This window comes from Tamandua tetradactyla, chromosome 25 (genome assembly GCF_023851605.1).
Source record: "Tamandua tetradactyla isolate mTamTet1 chromosome 25, mTamTet1.pri, whole genome shotgun sequence".
NCBI lineage: Eukaryota > Metazoa > Chordata > Mammalia > Pilosa > Myrmecophagidae > Tamandua > Tamandua tetradactyla.
This window is the reverse complement of record NC_135351.1, coordinates 20,590,049-20,614,321: the sequence shown is the minus strand read 5'-3', so window position 1 is coordinate 20,614,321 and position 24,273 is coordinate 20,590,049. Positions and strand designations below refer to the sequence as shown.

The 24,273-nt window shown below is 38.9% G+C and overlaps 1 protein-coding gene and 1 long non-coding RNA gene across 2 annotated transcripts in view; one reads left to right on the top strand and one right to left on the bottom strand.

Annotated features, from left to right (window-relative positions):
- Positions 1-494, top strand: part of LOC143668849 (uncharacterized) — an 83,282-nt gene extending 82,788 nt beyond the window's left edge. Inside the window, exon 3 of the long non-coding RNA XR_013168585.1 lies at positions 461-494. This is a non-coding gene — a long non-coding RNA (uncharacterized LOC143668849). The remainder of the gene's footprint in view (positions 1-460) is intronic.
- The window catches only part of CAP2 (cyclase associated actin cytoskeleton regulatory protein 2), a 196,252-nt gene that overhangs the window by 26,041 nt on the left and 145,938 nt on the right, over positions 1-24,273 (bottom strand). Inside the window, 5 exon segments of the mRNA XM_077143418.1 lie at positions 6,289-6,371; positions 6,463-6,586; positions 7,403-7,578; positions 8,551-8,663; positions 8,665-8,738. Of these exon segments, the coding sequence (XP_076999533.1) occupies positions 6,289-6,371; positions 6,463-6,586; positions 7,403-7,578; positions 8,551-8,663; positions 8,665-8,738 (570 nt within the window).

The following is a 24,273-nucleotide window of genomic DNA, read 5'->3' as shown; positions in this document are numbered from 1 at the left end:
TACTCATCTTCAAAACTATTTAAGCTTTTCTTGTCCATTTGTCCTTCCAAATGAATTTTAAAACCGTTTTCTATAAAAACGCTATTGAGATTTTGAGCAGACTTCTGTTGAATTTGTATATTAAATAAATGGGGATAACAGATTTTATTTTCCTGTCCATTTATTTACATTTCTTTTTTGATCCTTCACTAATATCTCGCATTCTTGTTTTATTTTCCTGAGTACCTTAAAGTTTTTGTTGCTACTTTAATCTTATTTCCTATAATATTTTCTAGTGTTCGTTTTTGATATAGAGATGCTATTGATTTTTCTATATTTATATTATATCCAGCCATCTTATTGAAGGTGCCTCTTAATTTTACAGTTTGTCGGGTAGTTCTCTTGGATTTTATATAAAGGCAATCATTTTGTTGGAAAATAAGGACATTTGTGTCTCTTTTTCCAATTTCATATTTTTCAGTTCTTCAGATTACAACATCTAAAGCACTATTGAACACAAGCAATGATACAGTTGAAAAGAAGACAAGAATTCCTTCTAAAGGGGTTTCTGACTCTTATCAAGTTTCATGATAAAGTAAAATTTTTGCTGTAGAATTTTAATAGATACCCTTAATCTGCTTACATAATGTAGTGTATCTACTTAGACTTTTCAAGGATTATCAGAGATATATGTGTAATTTATCTGTGCATACATATGTATTGTGTGTTTAGAAAAATGAAATCATGCTGTACATAGTATTATAAAACTGTTCTTTCCTGTTACAAAATATTATGAACATCTTTCTAGGTCTTTCATTTTGTATGATATTGAATTAATAAATTTAATAATCTTAGGTAACCAGGTTCACAAGCATCAGCGTAACATCTGCGCCTATACCTACCTGCCCTGAAACAAATCACTGCACTGAGGGCCCCACCCAACCATCCCGCAATCACAAGGCCTTAGACTACTGAAAGAAATAAATCCCCAAGGTAAATAACATGCGACGGGGACAGCAGAAGATCACTAAGCATATCACAATGCAGCCAGATATAGTCCTGCCTAATGACCAAATTAAAACACCAGAGGAGACAAAGACGTTGGAACAACTAATCAAAGATGTTCATACAACTCTACTTAATAAAATAAGTGGGGTAGCAAATGACATAAAGGAGATCGAGAAGACAGGAGAAGAGCATAAAGAGGAATTTGAAAGAATAAACAGAAAAATAGTGGGTATCACAGAATTAAAGACTTTGTTCACCAAATAACAAACATACTTTGCAGCGACAGAAGAAAGAACAGGTGATATAGAGGATAGGAAAATCGACTTCGAAGATTTAAAAGAGTAAAATGGCAAAAAAGATGGAAAAAATAGACAAAACAAAGCGTACAAATATAAGAATCACTGGTGTCCTGCAAGAAGAGAGGAGTAAAGGGCTAGAAAGAGTAGTTGAGGATATAAAGGGGGAAAATTTCCCAACCCTCATAAAGGACATAAATATACAAGTCAAAGAAGCCCAAAGAACTCTAAACAGAATAAATCCAAATAGGCCTTCCCCAAGACACATCCTAATCAGTCTGTCAAATGTTGAAGAGAACCAGAAAATCCTGAAAGCAGCAAGAGAAAAACAATCTACTATACAGGGGAAATAAAATAAGACTGAGTTCAGACTACTCAACTAGCACCCTGGAGGAGAGAAGGCAGTGGTATGATATATTCAAGATCCTGAAAGAGAAACACTTCCAGCCAAGAAGTCTGTACCCAGCCAAATGTCCTTCAAAACTAGGGAGAGATTAAAGTTTTCACAGTCAAAGAAGGCCTGAAAGAATTTGTCAACAAGAGACCAGCCCTACAAGAAATACTAAAAGGAGTTCTGCCAGCTGAAAAAAAAAAAAAAAAAAAAAAAAGAAAGAGGGAGGTCTGGAGGAAGGCACAGAATTGAAAATTACCACTAAGGGTAATTTAAAGAATACAAAGAGAAAGATGGAAAAGAACATATAGATCTAACAAATAAAATAGAATAGAAAAGATGGTGGATTCAAGAAATGCCTTTTCAGTAATAACTTTGAATGTTAAGAGAATAAATTTACCAATTAAAAGACATAGATTGGCAGAATGGATTAAGAAACATAATCCACAGCTATATGCATATAAGAGACTCATTTTAGACACAAGGATACAAATAGATTGAAAGTGAAAGGATGGAAAAAGATTTTCTATGCAAGCTGTAACCAAAAGAAAGCAGGAGTAGCTTATATTGATATCGGACAAAAAAATAATCGTAGGTAACCATATCTTTTTTTTTTAAACTTTTAAAACTGCATAATACATTACAAAGCAAAGAAAGAAAAAAGCAATAGTTTTCAAAGCACACTTAAACAAGTAGTTACAGAACAGATCCCAGAGTTTGTCATGGGCTACCATTCTATCATCTCAGATTTTTGATAATTTCTCCTATTAATCCTGAATTTAGAATTCTGTTTCCTCCAGAAATTTTATGAATATTTAGAATTGTTTTCTTCTAGACTTCCTATGGCTTCATGTTTTAGATTTAATTCATCTTTTTAATTTTTGAATATAGTATGTTTACATTAAAATGATGCTGAGATGTTATCAGTGTGGCAACACAAGATATCTACCTAGAGATTCAGCAAAAAAGGGGGACAAATCTCACTTGCTCGGCACTCTGGAGAAGTAGTCCACAAACATGGAATTTAACAAAGAGAAAAGCATCAGGTAGGACACCTCCGTCCTGATGGCTGGTCCTCTCCCATCCCCCTCAATTGGTCCCACACAGCTTGGTAAGTACCCAGAGGCAGCAGCTGGGATCTCTCCCATCTCCCACTGGGGAGACAGACTGTAAAATCACTCACAGCAGTGAGACAGATCCCCACTTATATCCAGAAACCAAGCCCTAAGCCCACAGTGATCCAGGGCAGGACACAAGCTGCTGGGGAGAGTGGAATACAAATGTAGGAGCAAGTAGCCAGGCAGAAACTGTCGGAAACAACTGTTTGGGGACCCATGAGACAGGGAAGGACATTTCAATGTCCAAGTCTGCAGGAGCCCTCCACTGAAGTGAAGAGGGGGACACAGTACAACACTGAGCCAGATATTGCTGGCAAAGTGAGAAAATGGGATCCCTGAAGCTGCAGCCCCACCCAGTCAGATGCTGCTGGGCTCTGAAAAGCACGATCTGCTGGGAAGATCAGAACGTGTAGGGGAAAATGAGGGCTTTCTGAAGCCTCTCCCGACCCTGTCCCAGGTCCCTTAGTGCTGGTCTCCACCCTTGTACAGGTTCCCGGACTTGTTTTGGCTGAGAAATACTGACAATCCCACTGTCAAAGTGGTGTCCTAGTACAAACCCAAGCAACCACTAAATCTTAGACAAGAGAGAGAAATCAACCTTTGGAACAGACACATCAAGATAAGCAGATGATCAGAATATCAGAAAAAAATCCCAAGGCACACTAAACCACAGGAAGATACGCACCAGTCAATGTAATAAATCATAAAGTCGGAGGAGACAGAATTTGGAAAAACTAATCAAAGATGTTCAAACAAATCTCCTAAATCAATTCAAGGCAATGAAGGAAAATATGCCTAACCAGACAAAGGATATTACAAAGACACTAGGTAAGCATAAAGAAGAATTTGAAAGAACACAGAAAAATAATTTACTTTATGGAAATAGGACATTATAGATGAAAGTAAAAATACATTAGACACACAAAACACAGACTTGAACAGACAGAAGAAAGGTCAAGTAAGCAAGCTAGAAGACAGAGCAACCAAATTCAAGCAGACAACAGAACAAATGGAGGAAAAAAATGGAAAAATTTGAGCAGGGTCTCTTGGAAATGACTGACAACATAAAGCAAACAAACACATACATCATGGGTGTCCCAGAAAGAGAAGAGAAAAGAAAAGGGCCAGGAAGAATATTTGAAGAAATAATGGCTGAAAGTTTCTCAACATTAATAAAAGATATATATATGCAAATTTAAGAAGCCCAACGTATTCCAAACAGAACAGATGTGAACAAATCCACTCCAAGACACACATTAATCTGACTGTCAAGTGCCAAAGAGAGGATGAAAGTTCTGAAAGCAGCAAGAGAAAAGCAATACACCACAAACAAGGGAAGCCAAATAAAACTAAGTGCTGACTTTTTGTCAGACACCATGGAAGGGAGAAAACAGTGGTCCAATATATATTTCAGATACTGAAAGAGAAAAATTGTCAGCCAGAATTCTCTATCCAGCAAAGCTGTCCTTCAAAAATGAGGGAGAGGTTTAAATATTCACAGATAAACAGAAGCTGAGAGTTTGTTACTAAGAGATGGGCCCTATAAGAAATACTCTCTCAAAGTATCACACACGACAATTTTAAGGAAGTCACTCATCAGAAAAAGCCCAATTCCTCAAGAAGAAAAAAAGTTAACGATTTCTGAAGTACTTTTTGGAATGTGTTAAGTTCCCCTGAAAAGAGCCAGGCTTTCTCCAACTTCATTTTTTTTACATAAAAAAAATTAGAAATAACAGGGAAATAATATTCTATAGTAGAGTTGAGAGTATATATTCACTTATAATGGTATAATCATAGGATATTACATTTGAAAGTATCTTAAATAATCTAATGTAACTCTCCCCACCTTAATTTTAGAGAGTTTATATCAAGTTACCTTTGTTTGTTTTTAGGTCTTTTCCCCCCCTTTATTAGAGAAGTTGTAGGTTTAATAATCTTGCATAAAATACAGTATTCCCATATTATTAACACCTTGCATTAGTGTTGGATATTTGTTACAGTTCATGAGAATATTACCTATCATATGAGAATTCAATAAATATTTGATGGATACATGAATGAATCAAGGCTTGACACTAAGGGGGCCTTGGTAAATAACTCACATGTTAGAATCTAAAGTGCGACTCAACAATGGTCAAATTTCCCTGTTTACAAAGGGAAGGTGACAGTACGTTACCTTCAGTAGGGCATTATTTGGTTGCCTTCTTTTTTTTTTTTTTTTTAACATGGGCAGGCACTGGGAATCAAACCCAGGTCCTTAGGCATGGCAGGCAAGCGTTCTTACCTGCTGAGCCACCGTGGCCCGCCATGGTTGCCTTCTTTTAAAGGGCTTTCCACGAGGGAATGAACTTTATGAAGAAGTGGAAACAGAATGGTGAAGAGGAAGAAGATATTACAGAATCATTAAAGAAAATATATGGAGCTGGCATTGAATATTTATGTGAAATAAATAAATGTATCTCTAGAAACCTTGTGGCAAGAATGCTTTGAATTTAGGCTCCAGAGGACTTTAAAAATCCCCCAGCTGACCTCATGTTTCAGGGTACGGAAACATCAAGAGATGAAGGGAATTGCCCAAGTGCTCATGACCAGTGAGGGCAGAGCTGGCATCCGTTCCCAGGCCCCATGATGCCATGGCTTGGGCTATTTCCTTTAAACAGATGCACACAAACGAAATTCTTAAATGTCAGTTAATGAAACGAAAAATGCACAGTTGAATGTACTCTAATTAAAAGTGGTTGTGGTAGAGAGCCTGGTAAAGCAAGAGAGAAAGAGCCATAAAACCAGAGTCCAATTTTCACAAACATTATTAGGAAACACCAGATAGCAAGGGTAATTAATATGAAAAGAATATAACCAAAGATGGATGTTATAGTGCCACAAAGCTAAGAAGCCCTTTACTTTTTAGTGTATTATTAAATCCCATTAGGATAAACCACACTTATTAAAGGAGTATAGATATTCTTCTGTTTTGCCAATTCAGTTACTTTTCAGTTGTTTTTCTGATTATTTCACCGACTCTTTAGAAAAACCTTTCTTCCTTCTTACCCAGAACTAATTTTTCCTGGGAAAAAATTCTCTTCAGGATGGTGCTATGATGTGAGAAGAGTCTCTTATTGTGAAAAATTGGGATGAGTCATTCATTAATTGACTCATTCCAATCACTCATCAAACTCATCAACACTTATTAGATACCTTCGGTGTACAGGTACCCTGCATGGTGCTGCACCTGTGAAAATTCATTAGACACAGTTTCCGCCCTTGAAGTAGAAAAACTGGTAAACCAGCAATTGCAGTGAAAGTAGGATAAGTTATTAGAAACTGGAGAAGAGGAACTAACACTAAGAAGGTAGGGCTTCCCAGAAGAGGTGCTGATAGAGCTGACTCCTAACGGAAGGGGAACGGGAGTTATCGAGGTGGACATGAAAAGCCAGGGTCTGGAGGCAGAGTGGTGAAGCCATGGAAGAAGCAGGGCAGGGTAGTAAGGGCTGCTTACCTGAATTTGAATGTCCCTGGAATTGATCACTTCCACAATGCCCACGACATTATCAAATACAAGGCCAAACTTCTTACAGTTGTCTAGGAAAAAGAGAGCACCACTAAATGCACTGCAGCATGTTTATACAAAATAACTTATGACTGTATGTACAGAGCCATAGTTCTACCCTACCAATTGTAATGGAATTTATTTTTCCTTTTATCTGTAGAGTAGATTTGCTGCATTTGAAAATGTAAGCCACTTGTTTCAGTTCAGTGTCTGAAATCACAAGGTCATTCCTGTCTTCTTGGTACTCCTAAAATTAAGATATATACAAATATTCAATATAAGAATACATATATCAAGTCCAATGCATACTGCAGTTACTACCAAGTTCAGTATGAACTATACCTTTTCTATATATTCTTTCTTGCAGACCCATTTCCTTGCAGGCTAAACCACAGGTCTCACCTTGTCATTGTAATGACGGGAACTGATTAACTGCTGCCTGGAAGGGGGTCAGCGTCAATTCTGAAATTCAGATATAGGTATTCTGCCTAATAGGTGGGGAAAGGGCAGGCAGGCGAGGGCTCTTTGTTGAGACACTGCTGCTGAACCTGGATTTAATGATCCTGCAGCAAAATCTGCTCTGTCAAGCAGGAGTTGTACAAATAGGTTGGTGAAGGGCTCCAACAGTGGACTAAGAACCATTTTCAGGCCGTGACAATCTTTGCAGGGACCTTGGTCCTTAATGCTTAGGGAAGCCCTCTGAATTGGCAGGGGACACCAGCTTTCATTCACATCCCAAGTGTCTCTGTCGTGCTCACACAATTAACCCTGAAAACGGTGGGTGGCAACAGTAGAGTGCAGTTATGTCTGTGGCACAGAATGAAACAACCCAACAGCAGATCAGAATGGGGAGCAGATTTCCAGTCCCACATGTTAAGGGTTTCTCTTGCTGCCTGGTTAAAAGATTGTGGAAGCCTTCAGAGATGTCCTAGTTTCTATTCTAGCCACTGGCTTTCTACCATTGTCATCTCACTCAGAAATCTTTATGATCTTGGTAAGTGGTTGAGCTGTTAGTCCTTTCATTGGATAGTATCAGCAGTAAACGTTAGAGGGCTTCCCTTACCACTTTCCATTTCTTTCCTTCCAACTCAAGCACAGGAGCATGTTTCTGGGGAGGATGGGATTGGGGAGAAGTGGAGCCTGGAGAGTGACTTTTGATTGGAGATCGAGCTTGTCCTCCTGGAGCTCTCAGGCTGGGATTTTTGTGTGTCTTCTGGTCATCTCTGACATGTCGGAGCCCTGGGAAGGTGACACAGATACATTTCTCTATATTTTATGCAAGAGGACATGTCCGTGACTTCTTAGACATGATTTAAATAGTTCAATAATTTTTGGGTAATGCTATTTTCATAAAAGTCTAGTGGTTTCTTGAGGTTAAGAAGCAGAGTCTGAGACCTGTATAAAAGTAGAGCTAAAGGAACCCTGTAGACATTTTCTATTTGAGGAACCTTTTGAAGGAGTGGAAAAGGATACATAGAATTCTGCAATAAAAAAAACTTCCTCAACATAAAGAATCACATGGCTTACTTCTTCTCTTGTGGTTAAATCTATAGTTTGGAATCAACTTTAGGGTTACTAGTCCAGTCCTTTACTTTACAGGTGAAGTTCAGAGAATTACACAACACACTGGACCTAGAGGCAAATTTATAATTTGGAGTCCTTAGCAACCAGCCCAGAGCACGGGAACACTTGCACCATAATTCCTATTATCTGTGCTCAGGAAAAACATATTCTCATAGACTTCTCAGCAGTGTGACTTTATTGTTTAGGATACACGTGCTCCTGATCCTGATATATTTTAAGTGATGTATTTTTTTTAGTTAACCATGCCTCATGAGCACAAAAGTCGTTCAATGATATAATTCTTTCACGAGTCTATACATTGTTTGACGACATGGGTGCTATTGTTTATAGTTTTTATTTCACTCAATTTTGATGTCTTAATTAAGGAAGATAGCGATGGAATATCAGAATTGAGTGGTGATGGTGTACAATGGTAGAGTTAGAACCCAGCGTCTCCGAGTTCTCTCTGTCCCAATCAACAGCCCCACCCCCGAGCCTGTTTGCTGGAGGGAGAAGGGACCATGTGCTTCTGCTTTCCCGGCAGCAGCTCCTGGTGGGCTGGGGACAGGGATGGAATGATGTGTCCATCCCAAATGGCAGCCCTAGAGGATCCCCATGTGTCTGGAACCCAGAAGGAAACTTTCTTACCTTTCGTAATTGCTTCACCCTGGTTAAGCTGAGCAAATAAAGCTGAGCGTGAAGGAGAGGACTCCTCCTTTCTGCCTTCGTTATCCAAAAGTGGAGGAGGTCCTGGAGGAGGAGGGGGGGGGGGGAGGGGGAAGGCCAGGCCCGGGGGAGAGGACAGACCATGCTAATGCTGTTGATGCTACTGGACCCTGCGGAAGAGAGAAGATGGAAGACACTGAGGATCCTGCAAGAGCTGCGGCTTTGCCAGCGCCACTGCAAACCTGTGGACGATGAGAGAGTGGAGTGTAGGGCTCACAAAGGGTCCTGAGGCTGAGAGGGGGATCCAGCATGGAAACATGGACAACGACTTAGCTCTAAAGCCTTGTGAGGCCCAGGAGACACAAGGCCAACTCAGAGGCAAACCAAGCCGTTTTTCACAAGTTCACATGTGAAACTCAGGATCTGAATGAAACTGGACTTGGCCAATTTAGAATCCAAACACAAGTGGTCCAGTTGATAAAAGGATTAGATTTGGGAGACACCAGGAATTGCTACCACCAAGAAGAGACGAAGAGTGGTGAAAAGTATTCAATTATTAGATGTCTTTGAAACTTTTTGAACACCTAAAAAAAGAGATGCCAAAATTCTTTTGTGGAACTCATTTTTCAAATTTGCATGCCTCAAACTGACCCCCAGGCAAGGACCATAAGCGACCTGGGTGCTTGTTGAAGTTGAAGGTGTTCAGGGTCCAGAAACCAGCCCAAGTTCATCCAGTTAGCTGATGGTCTCTGCTATGTGACATGCAAACTTGGCTTGTTTGTTTTTTATTGAGAGGGTACTTTAGTAGTTGCTGTAATCAAACCCCACGTAGAAAAGACCTTACATACTCAATACACTGCATTACCCCTGTACAAATGGACAAAAATTAAGTTTAACATTTCTAGACCAATATGGCTGTTAATTTCTGTACAATACCAATTCAACATGGTACAACTGGGATACTTTTTCCAAAGCTGACAGCACAGCTAAAATTTCCAAAAATTCTAATTGTATATATTTATATAAAAAGACCAGTAGAAATATGTTATGCATCAATAGCAGCAACAGCTTTTCCAGGTTCAACCTTTGTTTTTAATATGAAGTTCTAACATTCAAATGACAGTAAAAGGTGACAACAAAGAAAAGGATTAATTTTCATGTTTTGAAAGACTCTATAGATGAATGTTCTTTCAGAATTGAATACTAGTAGTATAGAAATACATATAAACAACAGACTCGGGATAAATACCATTCTGCTTTTAAACTCAGAAGTAGAAAAAAGGATATTTAAGCTAATCAGGAATTATAAGCTAATTCATTTAAAAAAGTAGCCAGGAAGCTTAAAAAATTGGAAGCTATGGAAATATGTTCCGGCTCACACATTTTCAATACCAAATACAAAATGTTTAGCTATTGAGAAAAAATTACCTAAGTGCCGAATACTAATGACTACAGCATATCTTTATTTTCATAAAAAACTCAGTATTACAAAGTGTCAAAGTCAGGATGTTTTGTTTGTAATAGTTTTCAGTTGGGAAAAAAAACAAATATTTTCAAAGAACTTATATAATCTATTAAGTACAGAATTACACTGAAAATAAATATTTTCTCTTATTCAGAATTCACATCTTAAAAACTCAGCAGGAAATAATAAGTAAAAAAATGATAAAAAAGAAAAAAATTAGAAAAAAAAAACTCAGCAGGTTGGAGTCTTGTTTCCTAAATACACAATTTCGCAATGGTTTTTTGTTTCTAAGGAAGATCCGCCTAACTCCACCAGGATTCTTGAGTCACCTAGAATATGAATGCAGTTCTTGAGAGGAACCAATTTTTTTTTCAATATCCTAAATGTTTTCTATTATCCTACTGGGGCAAAATTTGAGGATTTGCTCTGAATCAAAACGATTCTAATATAACATTTATGCATCAAACAATATTCCAGTTCTTAACTCTGGACACTGAGAGACGTGACATAAAAAGGAACAGAACTGCCTACTTCTGAAATTCTGCAGCTTTAAGGTCCTCCTTTTCTGTGGAAAGGGGAGACGATACTGGCTTTTGGATGACAGCAGTTCCCCCACGCTCAGAATTCAGAGCCTCTCCCCAAGGGCCATTAAAGGACACTGCAACCAGTAAACCACATATTCAACTTTTTAGAACTCTGATACTTTGGGACGGCTGACTCAGGAACACTAAATAAAGGATTTACTGCAACAAATGTTGAAAATAAAAGCCAAAAGAGAAGAGAACTCAGGACCAGTTGAAATTCTGCCTTGGACTTATCTGTGGTATGCCCTGGCTCACTCTTGTAGTGAAAGCACAATACCATGCTCTAATTTCCAAGGCCACTCTACAAAGAGAATCCAGGGGCTTTAGTGTACAGTACACCTCGAAGGCAAACTGATTAGACATTCCCTTAACTGGATCTCGGCGGGGGTGGGGTGGGGTGGCCTCACAGTGCAACAAACCTTTGCCTCTTTCTGCACTTCTCTTTCCATCACATAGTACATCACATGACAGCAGAGCTTTCTATATTCTCAAATGTGCCTGGCCACAAGTGACAGCCACATTGACTGGAACCAGAGCTGACTATAAACCTTCGTGAGTCCCCTAAAATCCCTGGACCAGAGAAGTCCTGAAATGCAGAGGGGCCAGCCTCTCCAGAACATCAACTACTTCCATCCCCCATCCCATATTATCGACAGCCCCTCCCAATATGAAGAGAAAGCTAGAATGGGCACAGCCCAAACACCCCTAAAGAGTGGGAGGAAGATCAAATTGGTGGTGGAGCTATACAGAGAAGGTAGGGTTTAACAAATGAGTATGAGCGCTGAATCATTAGCTTGGTATTTCTTTTAGTCTCCAGTATTTTATAGCAGCTAAAAGGAAAAACCTAAAATGGTGAAACTATAACCCGTACCAAACTCTGAAATCTGTTCTACAACTAATTGTTGCGATGTGCTTTGAAATGTATGGCTTTTTTTTGTACATATGTTATTTTGCACAAAAAAGTTGATTGTGATGATAAATGCACAGCTATATGATGATATTGTGAACCATCGGTTGTATACTTTGGATGATTACATGGTATATGGACATATAATATATATCAATAAAAAATAAATAATTGGAAAAAAAAAAAAGAAGAGTCTCCCCAAAACAGAGAAGCACGACTGTTCAGGAAGAGAAGGAAACCAAGACTTGTGGAAAGTCTAGTATGTGCCAGGCATGAATTTTTCTCGTTTAACAGATATTTAATGCTCGGTATAGTCAATTATTCCCAGAGGTTCTCAAACTTGAGTGAACAATAGAATCATCTGAGGAGGATTTGTTAAAAATTCCAAAGCCGAGGCCACACCACAGAAACACTTTCTGAGAGGTAGCATTTGCTGAAGCTCCCCAGATGATTCTGATGTGAGATCAGCTTGGGAACACACACTCTGTGCTATGTGCCGAGATGAATCTCAGTCGCCACAACAAATGCACCAGGGCTGTAATCCCTCATTTAGGGAAAAGTGGGAAATCAGAAAGTCTGATCCAATATTAAACTGCCAGAAAGTAGCACAGATATAATTCAAACATATATCTGCTTGATTCTTCAGAAAACCCGTTATGCTGTAGCTGGTGAACTTAAACACAAGCACATCCTGGAGATAATTGCAGGTTCGGTTCCAGACTATAGTGAAGTCTGCAATAAAGTGAACAGGGCAATAAAGCAAGTCACATGAATTTTTTTGGTTTCCCAGGGCACATAAAAGTTATGTTTACTATGACTGCTGAATTACTATATTGATATTTCTGTTGTTCTCCAGTGCCTTGGAGCAGCTACAAGAAAAAACAAAAAAATTGTGGAACTGTAGCCCATACCAAAGTTTAAAATCTGCTCTATAACTGCTTATTGAAATGTACTTGGAAATTTATTGCTTCTTGTTTATATATTTCACAATAAAAAATGTTAGAAAAAGTTATGTTTACACTATACTTTAGTCTATTACGTGTGCAATAGCATTATGTCTAAAAAAAAGCAATGTACATACTTTAATTAAAAATACTTCATTGCTAAACAGTGCTAACCATCATCTGAGCAAATCATAACCCTTTTTGCTGGTGGAGAGTCTGGCCTTGAATTTGATGGTGCTGACCCATCAGGGTGGTCGTGGCTGAAGTTGGGGTGGCTTGACAATTTCTTAAAATAAGACAACAATGAAGTTTGCTGCATGAATGGACTCTTCCTTTCACGGAATATTTCTCCGTCGCATGTGAGGCTGTTTGGTAGTATTTTACTCACAGTAGAACTTCTTTCAAAACTACAGCCAATCCTCTCAAACCCTTCTGTTGCGTTCTCAACTAAATTGATGTAACACTCTAAATCCTTTGTTGTCATTTCAACAATGTTTACAGCGTCTTCACTAGGAGTAGTTTCCACCTCAAGAACCTACTTTCTTTGCTCATCCGTAAGAAACAACCCCTCATCCGTTCAAGTTTTATCATGAGTGTAGCAATGCATTTACATCTTCAGACCTCACTTCTAATTCTAGTTCTCTTGTTATTTCTACCACATCTGCAGTTACGTCTTCCACTGTCGTCTTGAACTTCTCAAGGTCATCCATGAGGGGCAGAATCATCTACTTCCAAACTCCTGATAATGAATCACGAATGTTTCTCCCATGAATCACGAATGTTCTTAATGACATCTAGAATGGTGAATCCTTTCCAGAAGGTTTTCCATTTACTTTGCCCAGATCCATCAGAGGAATCACTGTCTATGGCAGTTGTAGCTTTATGAAGACTCTTCCTTTCACTTGAATACTTAGGAGCCATTGTAGGGTTGTCAATTGGTCTAATTTCAATATTGCTGGGTCTCAGGGAGTAGGGAGGCCAGAGGAGAGGGAGAAATATGGGAATGGCCAGTTGGTGGAGCAGTTCGAATGTGTACAGCATTTATCAATTAAGTTTACTGTCTTAAGTGGGTGCAGTTTGTGGTACAAAACAGTTAAAATAGTAACATCAAAGATCACTGATCAGCATAATAGATATAACGATGAAAATGTTTGAAAGAATTACCAAAATGTGACACAGAGACACAAAGTGAGTCCATGCTGTTGAGAAAATAGCGCCAACAGACTTGCTCAATGCAGGGTTGCCACATTTTGTAAAAAATCCAGTATCGATGAAAAGCAATAAAATGGGGCTGGTCTATAGCTGTTAAGCAAATTAAAGAACCAGAGGTATGAGCTTCTTTGATACATACATAGTGCTGCTCTTGCTCCTCTGCCTTGAAGATGTATGACTGAAGTACTGGGAGGTGATGCAATATTCTGGCTCAGTTTTTATCTCTACAATTCCTCACTCCTACACCTGATCCTGGAACCAGCCTTGATCCTATGGGGATATAAGACTCAGGCTTTGACACTGGCACTTCTGCATCAAATCACTCTTGATGTTGGTTCTGCCATGGCTTTGGATGCCAGTTCTAGGAACTGGCTTCTTACTTATTCACCTTGTCTTCTAAGTACACACTAGTTCCACTAATGGAATATTGGTACCCAAGTCTTGGTTTCCTGCTACTGCTCAAGTTGTCCTGGGATGGGGTCCTGACCCCACTCCTGGATGATATTTAAGGGCACTGCCTCTTAGGGCGATTTCCTTATCAAGATGAACTCTCAAGGCAGAGGTGATACCCCAGGTTGCATCAGAAGGACAAGCAGTGGTTCACGTCACATTCCTCCTCGGTGGGAGATGAAGAGCAGGGACCCTGTGGAGAGCGGAGGTTAGGAGGAGAAAGGGGCACTGGGAGGGTGCAGAGGTCACCTGCTTTGTGACTAGAATTAGGGCAATCTGGGAGATGCCAAGAACAAGGACAGGGAAGAGCCTCTGAACAACAGTGGCTTTGCCTGGGACTGAGGGGGCCTCAGAGAGTCACAGGGCAGAGCGTATAAAAGAGTTCTCCTCCCTGCCCTACTCCTTGACTAACCACGCCCTGAAAAACTGCAGCTTTAGCCTGCAGACCGCATCCATTCTCTTACTGGAGGCCCTGTGGTCAGAGCGACACATGCAGAGTAGAACTAAGACATTTAATAAAAGATGCTATCTGCTTGCAAATGATCTGAATATTTTAGGTCCCTCAGAAAGAATTCTTTTCTCAAGAACATATTCCTTTACAGTGTTATTATATCCTAACAATTCCTTTGTAGTTTTATTTCTACACTGTAGAATCCTAGAGGTAAAAAGTTCAGGGTCTCCAGGATGAAGGGGTTCTAGTCCCATTAAGAAAATGAACCTAAAACTTCTCCAATTTAAAGATAGATATTTTATTTTATATATTATTTAATTTAAATTAATATATTTATTATATTAAAACTATATATATATACACATATATTAAAAGAAAGAACTGAACTATGATGATTGGTGAGTTGGAGAAGCTCAGATGCACTGGAAAAGTCAAGCTGAGGACTGAAATTGGGGTATCCTCACAGTACCTAAGGAAGAAAGACCTAACATTGATTAAACAACAACGACCCATGCACACATGACTTTATTTTTAAAAACTACTTTCTAATATGGTTGAGTCTCTCCATAAGTGTCTTAGAGCCCCAGACTGTGAACAACTGAAAAACACATTCTATTAAAATCTTTGTAACAATGGGTTCACAATTTAAAAAAAGAAAAGCAGCACAAGTATGATTTTAAATGGCCACATTCAGGGTACAAAAGTTCCCTTATATTGTAAGAACACAGCACAAAACTGAAAAATGCTGTTTTTTGAAAGGTCTATTAAGATTAATTTTAAGAGCAGATGTTCAAATTTTTCTTCTTTTTTGGGGGGCGGGGCACAAAGACTTTAAAAAGTTATGATATTGCCAATCCATTTCTCTAAATTAATTTCAACTGTCTTGGGAACAGCTGCTTCCTTTGTTCTTAAATATATTAACTGTATATAATAATGAAACTATTGTATGCAGCATGTGGAAAGCTTGTAATTTTTTGGTTATCCCTCACTCATATAGCTGTATACTAACGTGCAGAGGCATTTGTTTTCATTAAATGTTACTCCTTGAAATAATTACTGATAAATTTATTACTTTAGAATTTAGATTTTATTCAGAAAGGGAAATTACCATCAGCTCTTAAATGAAATTTCCACATTGCTTTGCCGCTGGCAGTAGCATATATAATTCACAACCCACTTTCCACACACAAACATGATTGCCTTCGTTATCTGGTTAATTGAGGTAAATTCTAAATTTGTATCTAAATAATCCATAAATACTTTATGAAAATTATTCCTATTGTCCATTTTCTTGAGTTTGAAGAACGTAGGACAAATAGGGTAATTTTAGACAGGGGTTTCATGTCTTTACAGTAAAATTAAGTAAAAAGTGAAACATTTCTGCTCAAGTTAAAAACAAATAATCAGCTTCAAAGAAAAGTTTTCCACCTAATATTTTCTGTAATCCTGTCCCAGATAACAAAATTGTTTGGGAAATGTCAACTTTTACATTTAAAAGTCTAAGATTTTTCAAACCCAGCATAGCAGATCTAAATGGAATCTATCTATTTAACAGATATATTGAGAATAAATGAGACAAAGTAGGGCTCATTTGTCAGTTCATTGAACAAATATTTACTGAGTGTCACCTTGCTGGGAACATAAGGAGGAACGAGGCAAAGGCCCCGCTTTTAAAGCCCATCTTCTAGTGGGGAAGGCAAAGGCATAAATGAGTAAGTGCAGACACAGTAGGGCATGTGCTTCCCATCAAATGACCGAGGGACTCTGGGGCCCGAGGAGGGAGAGGCCAGCTCTCCCCTGGAGAGTAAGGTCAAAAGGCCAGGGAAAGGGCTGCTGAGCCAGAGGGTGCCTTGTGATCTATTTATCCTAAAAGGAAATACTGATGGCTTTAAAGCAGGAAGAAAGACAGATGGACGGACGGATGCAAGGATAGCTAGGTAACATTAATGTCCAACTTTAAGAACAGGCCAGGAAGCCTTTATATTTGGTTCATTTTTTTTAACCAATTTTTAAAAAGCAGAGACCAAGAAAATAAAGATATCATGTGACAGTCTCTTAGAGCAGGTGGATTATGTTACTCACAATAGAGCTTTTGTTAAGATGTTTTTGCTATAAAACTAGCTCCATGGTAGTAAAATTTTGAGCCACCTGTCTTTAAGTATTTGTGAAGCTACAGAATGGGACAGCTGATAGGCAATGGGACTGCTTAGGGGGCGTACCCCACCCTCCCTGCCTCCTCTCCCTACCTCCCCACCTCCAGCGCTGCTTCCTGGACACAGGTGTGTACAAATGTCTCCCTGTTTCTGGGTGAGTCTCCTTTAATAGTTTTTATTGGGGGGGGGGGCGGGGGAGGTACACGGTCCCATTTAGCTGTTGATCTCCGAACCATCCTGACCCATAAACACCTCCTCTAGATTCAATGCTCCCCAGTTAGCATTGACAACTCTATCTGCCCAATTACATACTTTAAAAGCACTCTAAAAATCATACAAACTACACTTATGTTAACACGCAATGACACTAGAAATACATAGTGTTTTACAACTGAACCTTTCTATAAGATGCTGTTTAATAATTTTTCCAAAAACAAAGCATCTCTAATGGCCTCTTGCAGTAAGCACATAAAACAGAGGATGATAAACCTCTCATATAACAGTAGGGATTAAAAGAAAGAACTCCAGTTTCTGGACAAAAGACTAACCTTTTTTAATACATAAACCAGAAAGTCCTCCTAGCAGATAAGATTTGTGAATTAGGGTTTTGTTTCTATTTTAGACTTCAAAACAAATTTCTATTTCATGTAACATTTCATCAAGAACTTAGTGAAATTAATATATTCCAAAATGCATCAATTTCTATAAGTACTTACAAATTTTGCATTCCCATGTATATCACAATTTCCTTGGCCAACGACCATAATCAAGAACAGAGATCTCTTTAGAAAATGCTTATAAGAAAATAGAGGCCTACACTGTAAGCTCTTATAGCAGACACATTTAGTCCGGAGGGGTAATTATTATTTCTGGATTTTGAGAGGCTGTTTTATATATGTATAACCTGGTATTTAGAGATAAGAACAAAGCTGATCAGGTCGGAATTAAGGTAATTCAGATCACAGGGGTAAGGAAGACATTGTCTATATTTTAGAACCACACCTACTCTTTGAGACCAAAGGAAGAAAGGTTTGTTTTTCCAGAATTGAAACTTTCTGTAGCACACACTCTAACTCAACCTGTGTGGACAGCTCATTTGAACAAGTGAAACACAGGGAACCCACAATAAGAATAAGAACCTTTAATCCTGTATAGTTTAATGTAATGTCAGGATACATCTTAGAATATATTAAGCAGATAACCAAAAAGTACTGGCCAAGTCCCCTGAGGGATGGGAGAAAAAATATGGAACTATTAAACTTTACCATCAGAAAAACCCAATACTATGTCAAACATTAAGGATATGCAAATTAATAAGCCAAGCCCTTGATCTTGAGGCTTACTCTTGTGAAGCTTATGTAGGTAGTGGAGAAACTTAGCCTACCTATAGGTATGCCTAAGAGTTACTTCTGGAGGACCTCTTTTGTAGCTCAGATGTGGCCTCACTCTCTCTAAGCCCAACTCTGTAAGTGAAATCATTGTCCTTCCCCCAGGGACATGACATACAAGGGCCAAAGTCTCCCTGGGATGACTCCCAGGGATGAGTCTGGCCCTGGCATTGTGGGATCAACAATACCATCCTGACCAAAAGGAGGAAAAGAAGTGTAACTAATGAAGTATCAGTGGTTGAGAGAGTTCAAATCGAGTCAAGAGGCTACTCTGAGGTCACTCTTATGTAAGCTTCAGTTAGACATTGCTACCTACCATAACTTGCCAAACCCCAACACCATTCCAGTTCATCCTCAAGAATACCTAGGGCAACATATAAGATTCTACAAAGGTTCTGTGCACTAGAGCAACTTCCCAGAAACCTACAACCTCCAGATGGGGCCTTGTACCAGATAAGTCCTGAAACCTGGAGGGCCCAGCCTCTCCAGAACATCAGATAGTTCCATCCCCCATCCCATATTATTGACAGCCCCTTCCAACATGAAAAAGTCAGAATAGGCATAGCCCAAATACCCCTAAAGAGTGGGAGAAAGATCAAAGGTGATGATGGAGTTATACAGAAAAGGTAGGGTTTAACAAACAAGTATGAATGCTGAATCATTAAATTGATATTTCTTTTCATCTCCAGTATCTTAGAGCAACTAGAAGTAAAAACCTAAAATTGTAGAATTGTAACCCATACCAAACTCTGAAATCTGTTCTACAACTAATTCTTGTGCTGTCCTTTGAAATTTATTGCTTTTTTGTATATATGTTATTTTTTACAAAAAAGAAAAAAAAAGTGATGATAAAAAATGTTTATTTCTTCTAACCTCCTATATTCTGGAACAGCTAGGAAGAAAAATCTGAGATGATGGTATGGAAGCCCATGACAAACTCTGGGATCTGTCCTGTAACTACTTGTTGAAGAGTGCTTTGAAAAATACTGCTTTTTTCTTTCTTTACTTTGCATATATGTTATATTATATAATAAAAAAAAGCTAAAAAAAAAAAAGAGAGAGAAAAGAAAACAGGTTGCACATAAACTAACAGATGGTCATCCTGTTGAACGTACGTTTAAACCAAGATGAATTCATAACTTAACCCCCTATTCTTTTTTCTTTTATTTTTTTATTTATAAAACCAATCAACATACAATATGAATATTCTTTTTTTTCATCACATAGTTGTGTATTCATCATCATGATCATTTCTTAGAACACTTGCATCCATTCAGAAAAAGAAATAAAAAGAAAACAGAAAAAAAAATTCATACATACCATACCCCTTACCCCTCCCATTCATTGATCGCTAGCATTTCAATCTACTAAATTTATTTTAATATTTGTTCCCCCTATTATTTATTTATTTTTAATCACGTTGTACTAGTCTGCTGATAAGGTAGATAAAAGGAGCAGCAGACACAAAGTTTTCACAATCACACAGTCACATTGTGAAAGCCATATCATTATTCAATCATCTTCAAGAAACGTGGCTACCGGAACACAGCTCAACATTTTTATGCACTTCCCTCCAGCCTCTCTGTTAGCCTTAACTAATAAGGTGATACCTATTTAATGCGTAAGAATAACCTCCAGGATAACTTCTCGACTCTGTTTGGAATCTCTCAGCCATTGACACTTTATTTTGTCTCATTTCTTCTCTTTCCCCTTTCGGTAGAGAAGGTTTTCTCAATCCCTTCCTATTTTATTTTTATAACTTCTTTTAAGACTTCTTCTGCAATGAAAACAAAGTTTCTGGAGGCCTTTCTGAGAAAAAAGAATTGCTAATAATATATAGTATTTTAAGCATTTTTATTAATTTTTTAAAAGCCAATATAGGGAATATTTCCTATTACATATATGGAAACAGAGTGCTACTGATGTTTCCATCGAAGTACCAAATGTACTTACATGCAGTCAAATAAAAATTATGGTTCCACAATAACGAAGGGAATGTGAGGCCCATTTGATCAGTTTTCTTCAGTGGCGAATGCCAAAAGCCTTATCCCAACGATAGATGTACATGAGGAAAGGTAATTATAAAACCCAGATGTCATGGTTTTGTCAGTGATTTCTAATGGTTTCACTCTTCCCCCCTTCCATGGTCTCTGCAGGTGTCTCCCTGATGATGTAGACAGAGTTGGAACCATGGAGGTAGATAAAAAGGGCAGAAAAAGGAACAAAGTGGTCTTGGAGAAGTAATAAAGCCTTAAATTGGAGTATACTATTACACTATTATAATAGTACATGCAAACCAGTAAATTAAGTGTTTTCATGCACTGTTGTTCTAATTTATATTATCTAGATGTAGTCCTTTGCTAAGTATATTTAGTAATTTCTGTTCTACATGCCCAAAGTAGAAATTTTTAATAAAAGCAGGCCAAGCCCTCAGAGCAGACTCCAGAAGAATTTACTGAAAACAGTCTAATGTGTTCAGTTGATAAGTAGCCTTTAATTATTAGTTTGGCCTTGTTTTCTCGGTGATATCTGGACCTAATCTGGGGTTTCCAGATTGTCTTTTCTTCTTGTCTGAAAGCACTGCTGCTTGAAGATATAAATTCTCAGTCTCCCCCTACCTCCGCCCCCCCCAAAAAAGAAAGATGAAATTCAACCTTTAATGGGAAACTTTCTAGGGTTAAAGATAGTCCACCCATCAAAGAGCCAAACTACAGGGCCCCAACACTTATCTAAAGCTGAGAGTGGCATTTGGCTTGAATTATCTGGGAAACAACTTCATTTGGTCAGAATCACAAAAGTCTGAACTACCACTGAATTAAAGTTTTGTTTTTCTTTCAGATCTTACAGTCATAAAGAAAGTACTGTAATCTCTTAAATGGCAGAGGTGGGGGGTAAGACAAAAAAAGGTAACTGTTATAAAGATTATTTACACACTTGGCTCTACATTGTATTTTATAAAGGGTTTATTTTCCTTTAGAAGGTAATCTGCATCTTTCCTTCCTCCCTCCTTAAGAAACCTTTTTGCTTCATCTCATATGAGCATGTATTTTCTGAGTTTATACCAACAGAATTAGGGGCCTACGGGTACAGAGGGAGAGCTCTGAGGAGGTCTCTGTGGACAATATGCCATTGCCTATAATAAAATGCATTGTCTATCTCCATTACCATTGTTTGTTGGAAGGAATGAAAGAAAGTTATGATACTTAAACTATCAGGACTATCTGTAGTTAATGGAATAAAGCTTCGGAAATTTCATTTTGGGGAAATGTGATTATAAATTAGCCACGCTCCATTTAGCAGACGCGAATGCATACCATCTGTCCTTACGGCTCTGTCCCAGTCGCTGCTGAGATCCGAGGCTGAATGGGGAAAAGATGCTGCTTTCAATGAGCTCACAGCCCAGGAGGAGAGAGAGAGAGAAGATGTCCTGAGTTCCCAGATATGTAGCTACTTGGCTCTTTGCTCAAGATGTGCTTTTCTTTGGAAGGTTCTTTCTCAACCGATTACCTGGAAAACTCTGACACATCTTTCAAGGCTCAACTCCAGTGTCTTCGTTCTGTTAAGTTTTCTGGAGCTTTCCTTAAAGGAAATTTGCACTTCTCTATTGCAAAGACTCTTCCACCTCTCATTCTGATGCTTCACATCCCCTGGCATTTACACGGGAGTTGAGGTGTGGCGCTGTCCCGAGGTCAGAAGGACCATGCTTTATTCATGGTAGTGTGAGGTGACCCAGTGGCTGAAACATGGCAGGTGCTTAATAAATAGGCACAGAAGTGACTAAATAACTCCTTTATAAGGTAGAAAGTGCTAAGAAAAAGTACTCCTAAGAGAAATACAGATTTTATAAACTTCTATGCAGGTTCTGAGAAGGGAGAGGATAATCTCTAGCTGGGTTTAGAGGTGGGGCTTGGCAGAAAGCTGAGGAGGTTTGGAGAGGCTTCTTTGAGAGAATACTTTAAATGGACTTTGAAAGACGGCTAGGACGTGACACCAGGAAGCAAGAGGAAGAGCATCCCAGGAGCAGGGGACATGAGCACTGCCATGATAACAAACAATTGAAACAGAATTGCTAATAATCACAGAATTCCTAAACCATCAACTACAGCATGTCATTTTTCTGCTTAAAAACAAAATGCGGAGAAGGAATAAACTCTGCTCACCAAATCCAAAGCATGGAAAGCTTTCACAGCCTGTTCCCAACCAGTCTTCCTGGCCTCCTCTTTGGACATTTTCCAGCTCTACCCAACTTACAGCCTTTCTCTCGGAGTATTTTATTCATGTCCTATGTGATCAAGTCAGTTTTCTACCCAACAAATGCCCTTCCCTTCAATTTCTGCTCAGAGTATCCTCCTCATCTGTTTTGGTTTGTTGAAGTGGCTGGAATGCAGTATACCAGAAATGGAATGGCTTTAAAAACGGAATTTATTAAGTTGCAAGTTTATAGTTTTAAGGCCATAAAAATGTCCAAACTAAGGCATCCAGACAGAGCCACCTTAATTTAAGAAAGGCCGATATCTGTCATCTGGGAAGGCACCTGGCTGATGTCTGCTGGTCCTTGTTTCTGATTCCATTGCCTTGAACTCCTAATTCTAGTGGTTTCCTCTCTGAGTGTCTGTGGGCCTTCACTTAGGTCCTCCAGGAAACAACTCCAGGTTCTAGCTTGCTTAGCATCTCACTGGAAAGCACATGGTGACATCTGTTGGGCTCTGCATCTCCAAATGTCCATATCTAGGCATCTGCTCATTCTCTCAGTACTCTAAGCATCTCCAAATGTCTGCATCTCTGCTGGCTCTGAAACAACTGCCTAGCTTCTGCCAGCTCTCTCAGCTCCTGGCATCTCCTGAGGCTTCTACATTTCCAAATGTCTGTGTCTATGTAGGCTTTCAGCTCTCTCCAAAATATTTCCTCTTTTATGGACGCCAGTAAACTAATCAAGAGCCACCTTGAATGAGTGGAGTCACATCTCCATCTAATCAAACGGTCACACCCACCACTGAGTGGGTCAATCTCCATAGCAACAATTTAATCAAAGGTTTCCACCCTGCAATAATGAATCAGGATTAAAGAAACATGGCTGCCCCCACAAGACTGGATCACCCTTTAAGACCCAAATAGAGTGTCAGTTCCCTCGTGGCCCTTCCTGACCATCCAGGAGGTTGGTTAATTAGCAAGGCTTATTTTTTAATGTAGCCTTGTATTGTTATTCATGTATTATAATAAATAATCAGCTCTTAGATGGCAGAAACTGTAGCATAAGCATAATGCCTGGGGTGGGCTTTGTAAATGGTAGGTGGCCAATAAATGCTTATTTAAACAAATGAATTACGACATAAATGAATGAGTAAAAAATTAATCTCCCAATAACAGCTCCTTTGGTCCAACTTAAATAGACTACAGCATTGGTTTTCAAATCTGAATATGCAAACAAACTACCCAGGGAATCCTGTTAAAATACAGGTTCTGATGCAGGAGGGTTGTGGTGGGGTCGGAGAGTCTGTATGTCTAACAAATTCCTGTCTAACTGGGCGTCCCTGCCATCCCTCCCTGGCCCGTCCACTCGCTGTACTCTGTGCTCACCTCTAGCCTGTCACACACCATCTGAAATCATTGTCACCCATGTTCGTCAGCTGGAATGTGAGTTTCAGCTGACGGGAACTTTGTCAACTGGGTCATATACCCATCTTTGTATTTTCAGCACACTGCCAAGAACTTGGTACACAGTTGGTGCTTAATCCATGTTTGTTTAATGATGAAGTCTCCCTCTGATCAAACTCACAGCCATGTCTAACTTAATCTGTATTATCTTTGCATTGAGTGGCTCTTAGCTGGTTGATGACACTCCTCAGTCTGGGTCTCTTCCAGAGGAGAATGGAGGCGGCTGGCCAACCAAAACTCCAGAAGGGAGAACAAAACCCGGGAGCGATTAAGTACACAGAATGTACTGCTGGTCAGGCAAAAGAGGACAGGGAAACCTCATCATGAAGTACCCTAGACATCAGGGAGCTTTGTGATCCAGAAAACAGATTCTATCATTGAGGCTCACCCACACACTTTGATCAATAAACCTAAGGCACCGTTTTCATACAAGTTGTGAATGAAAATTCATATTCAAGCTGAGAACAGTTTTCTCTTGTAAATATCAAAAGGAAGC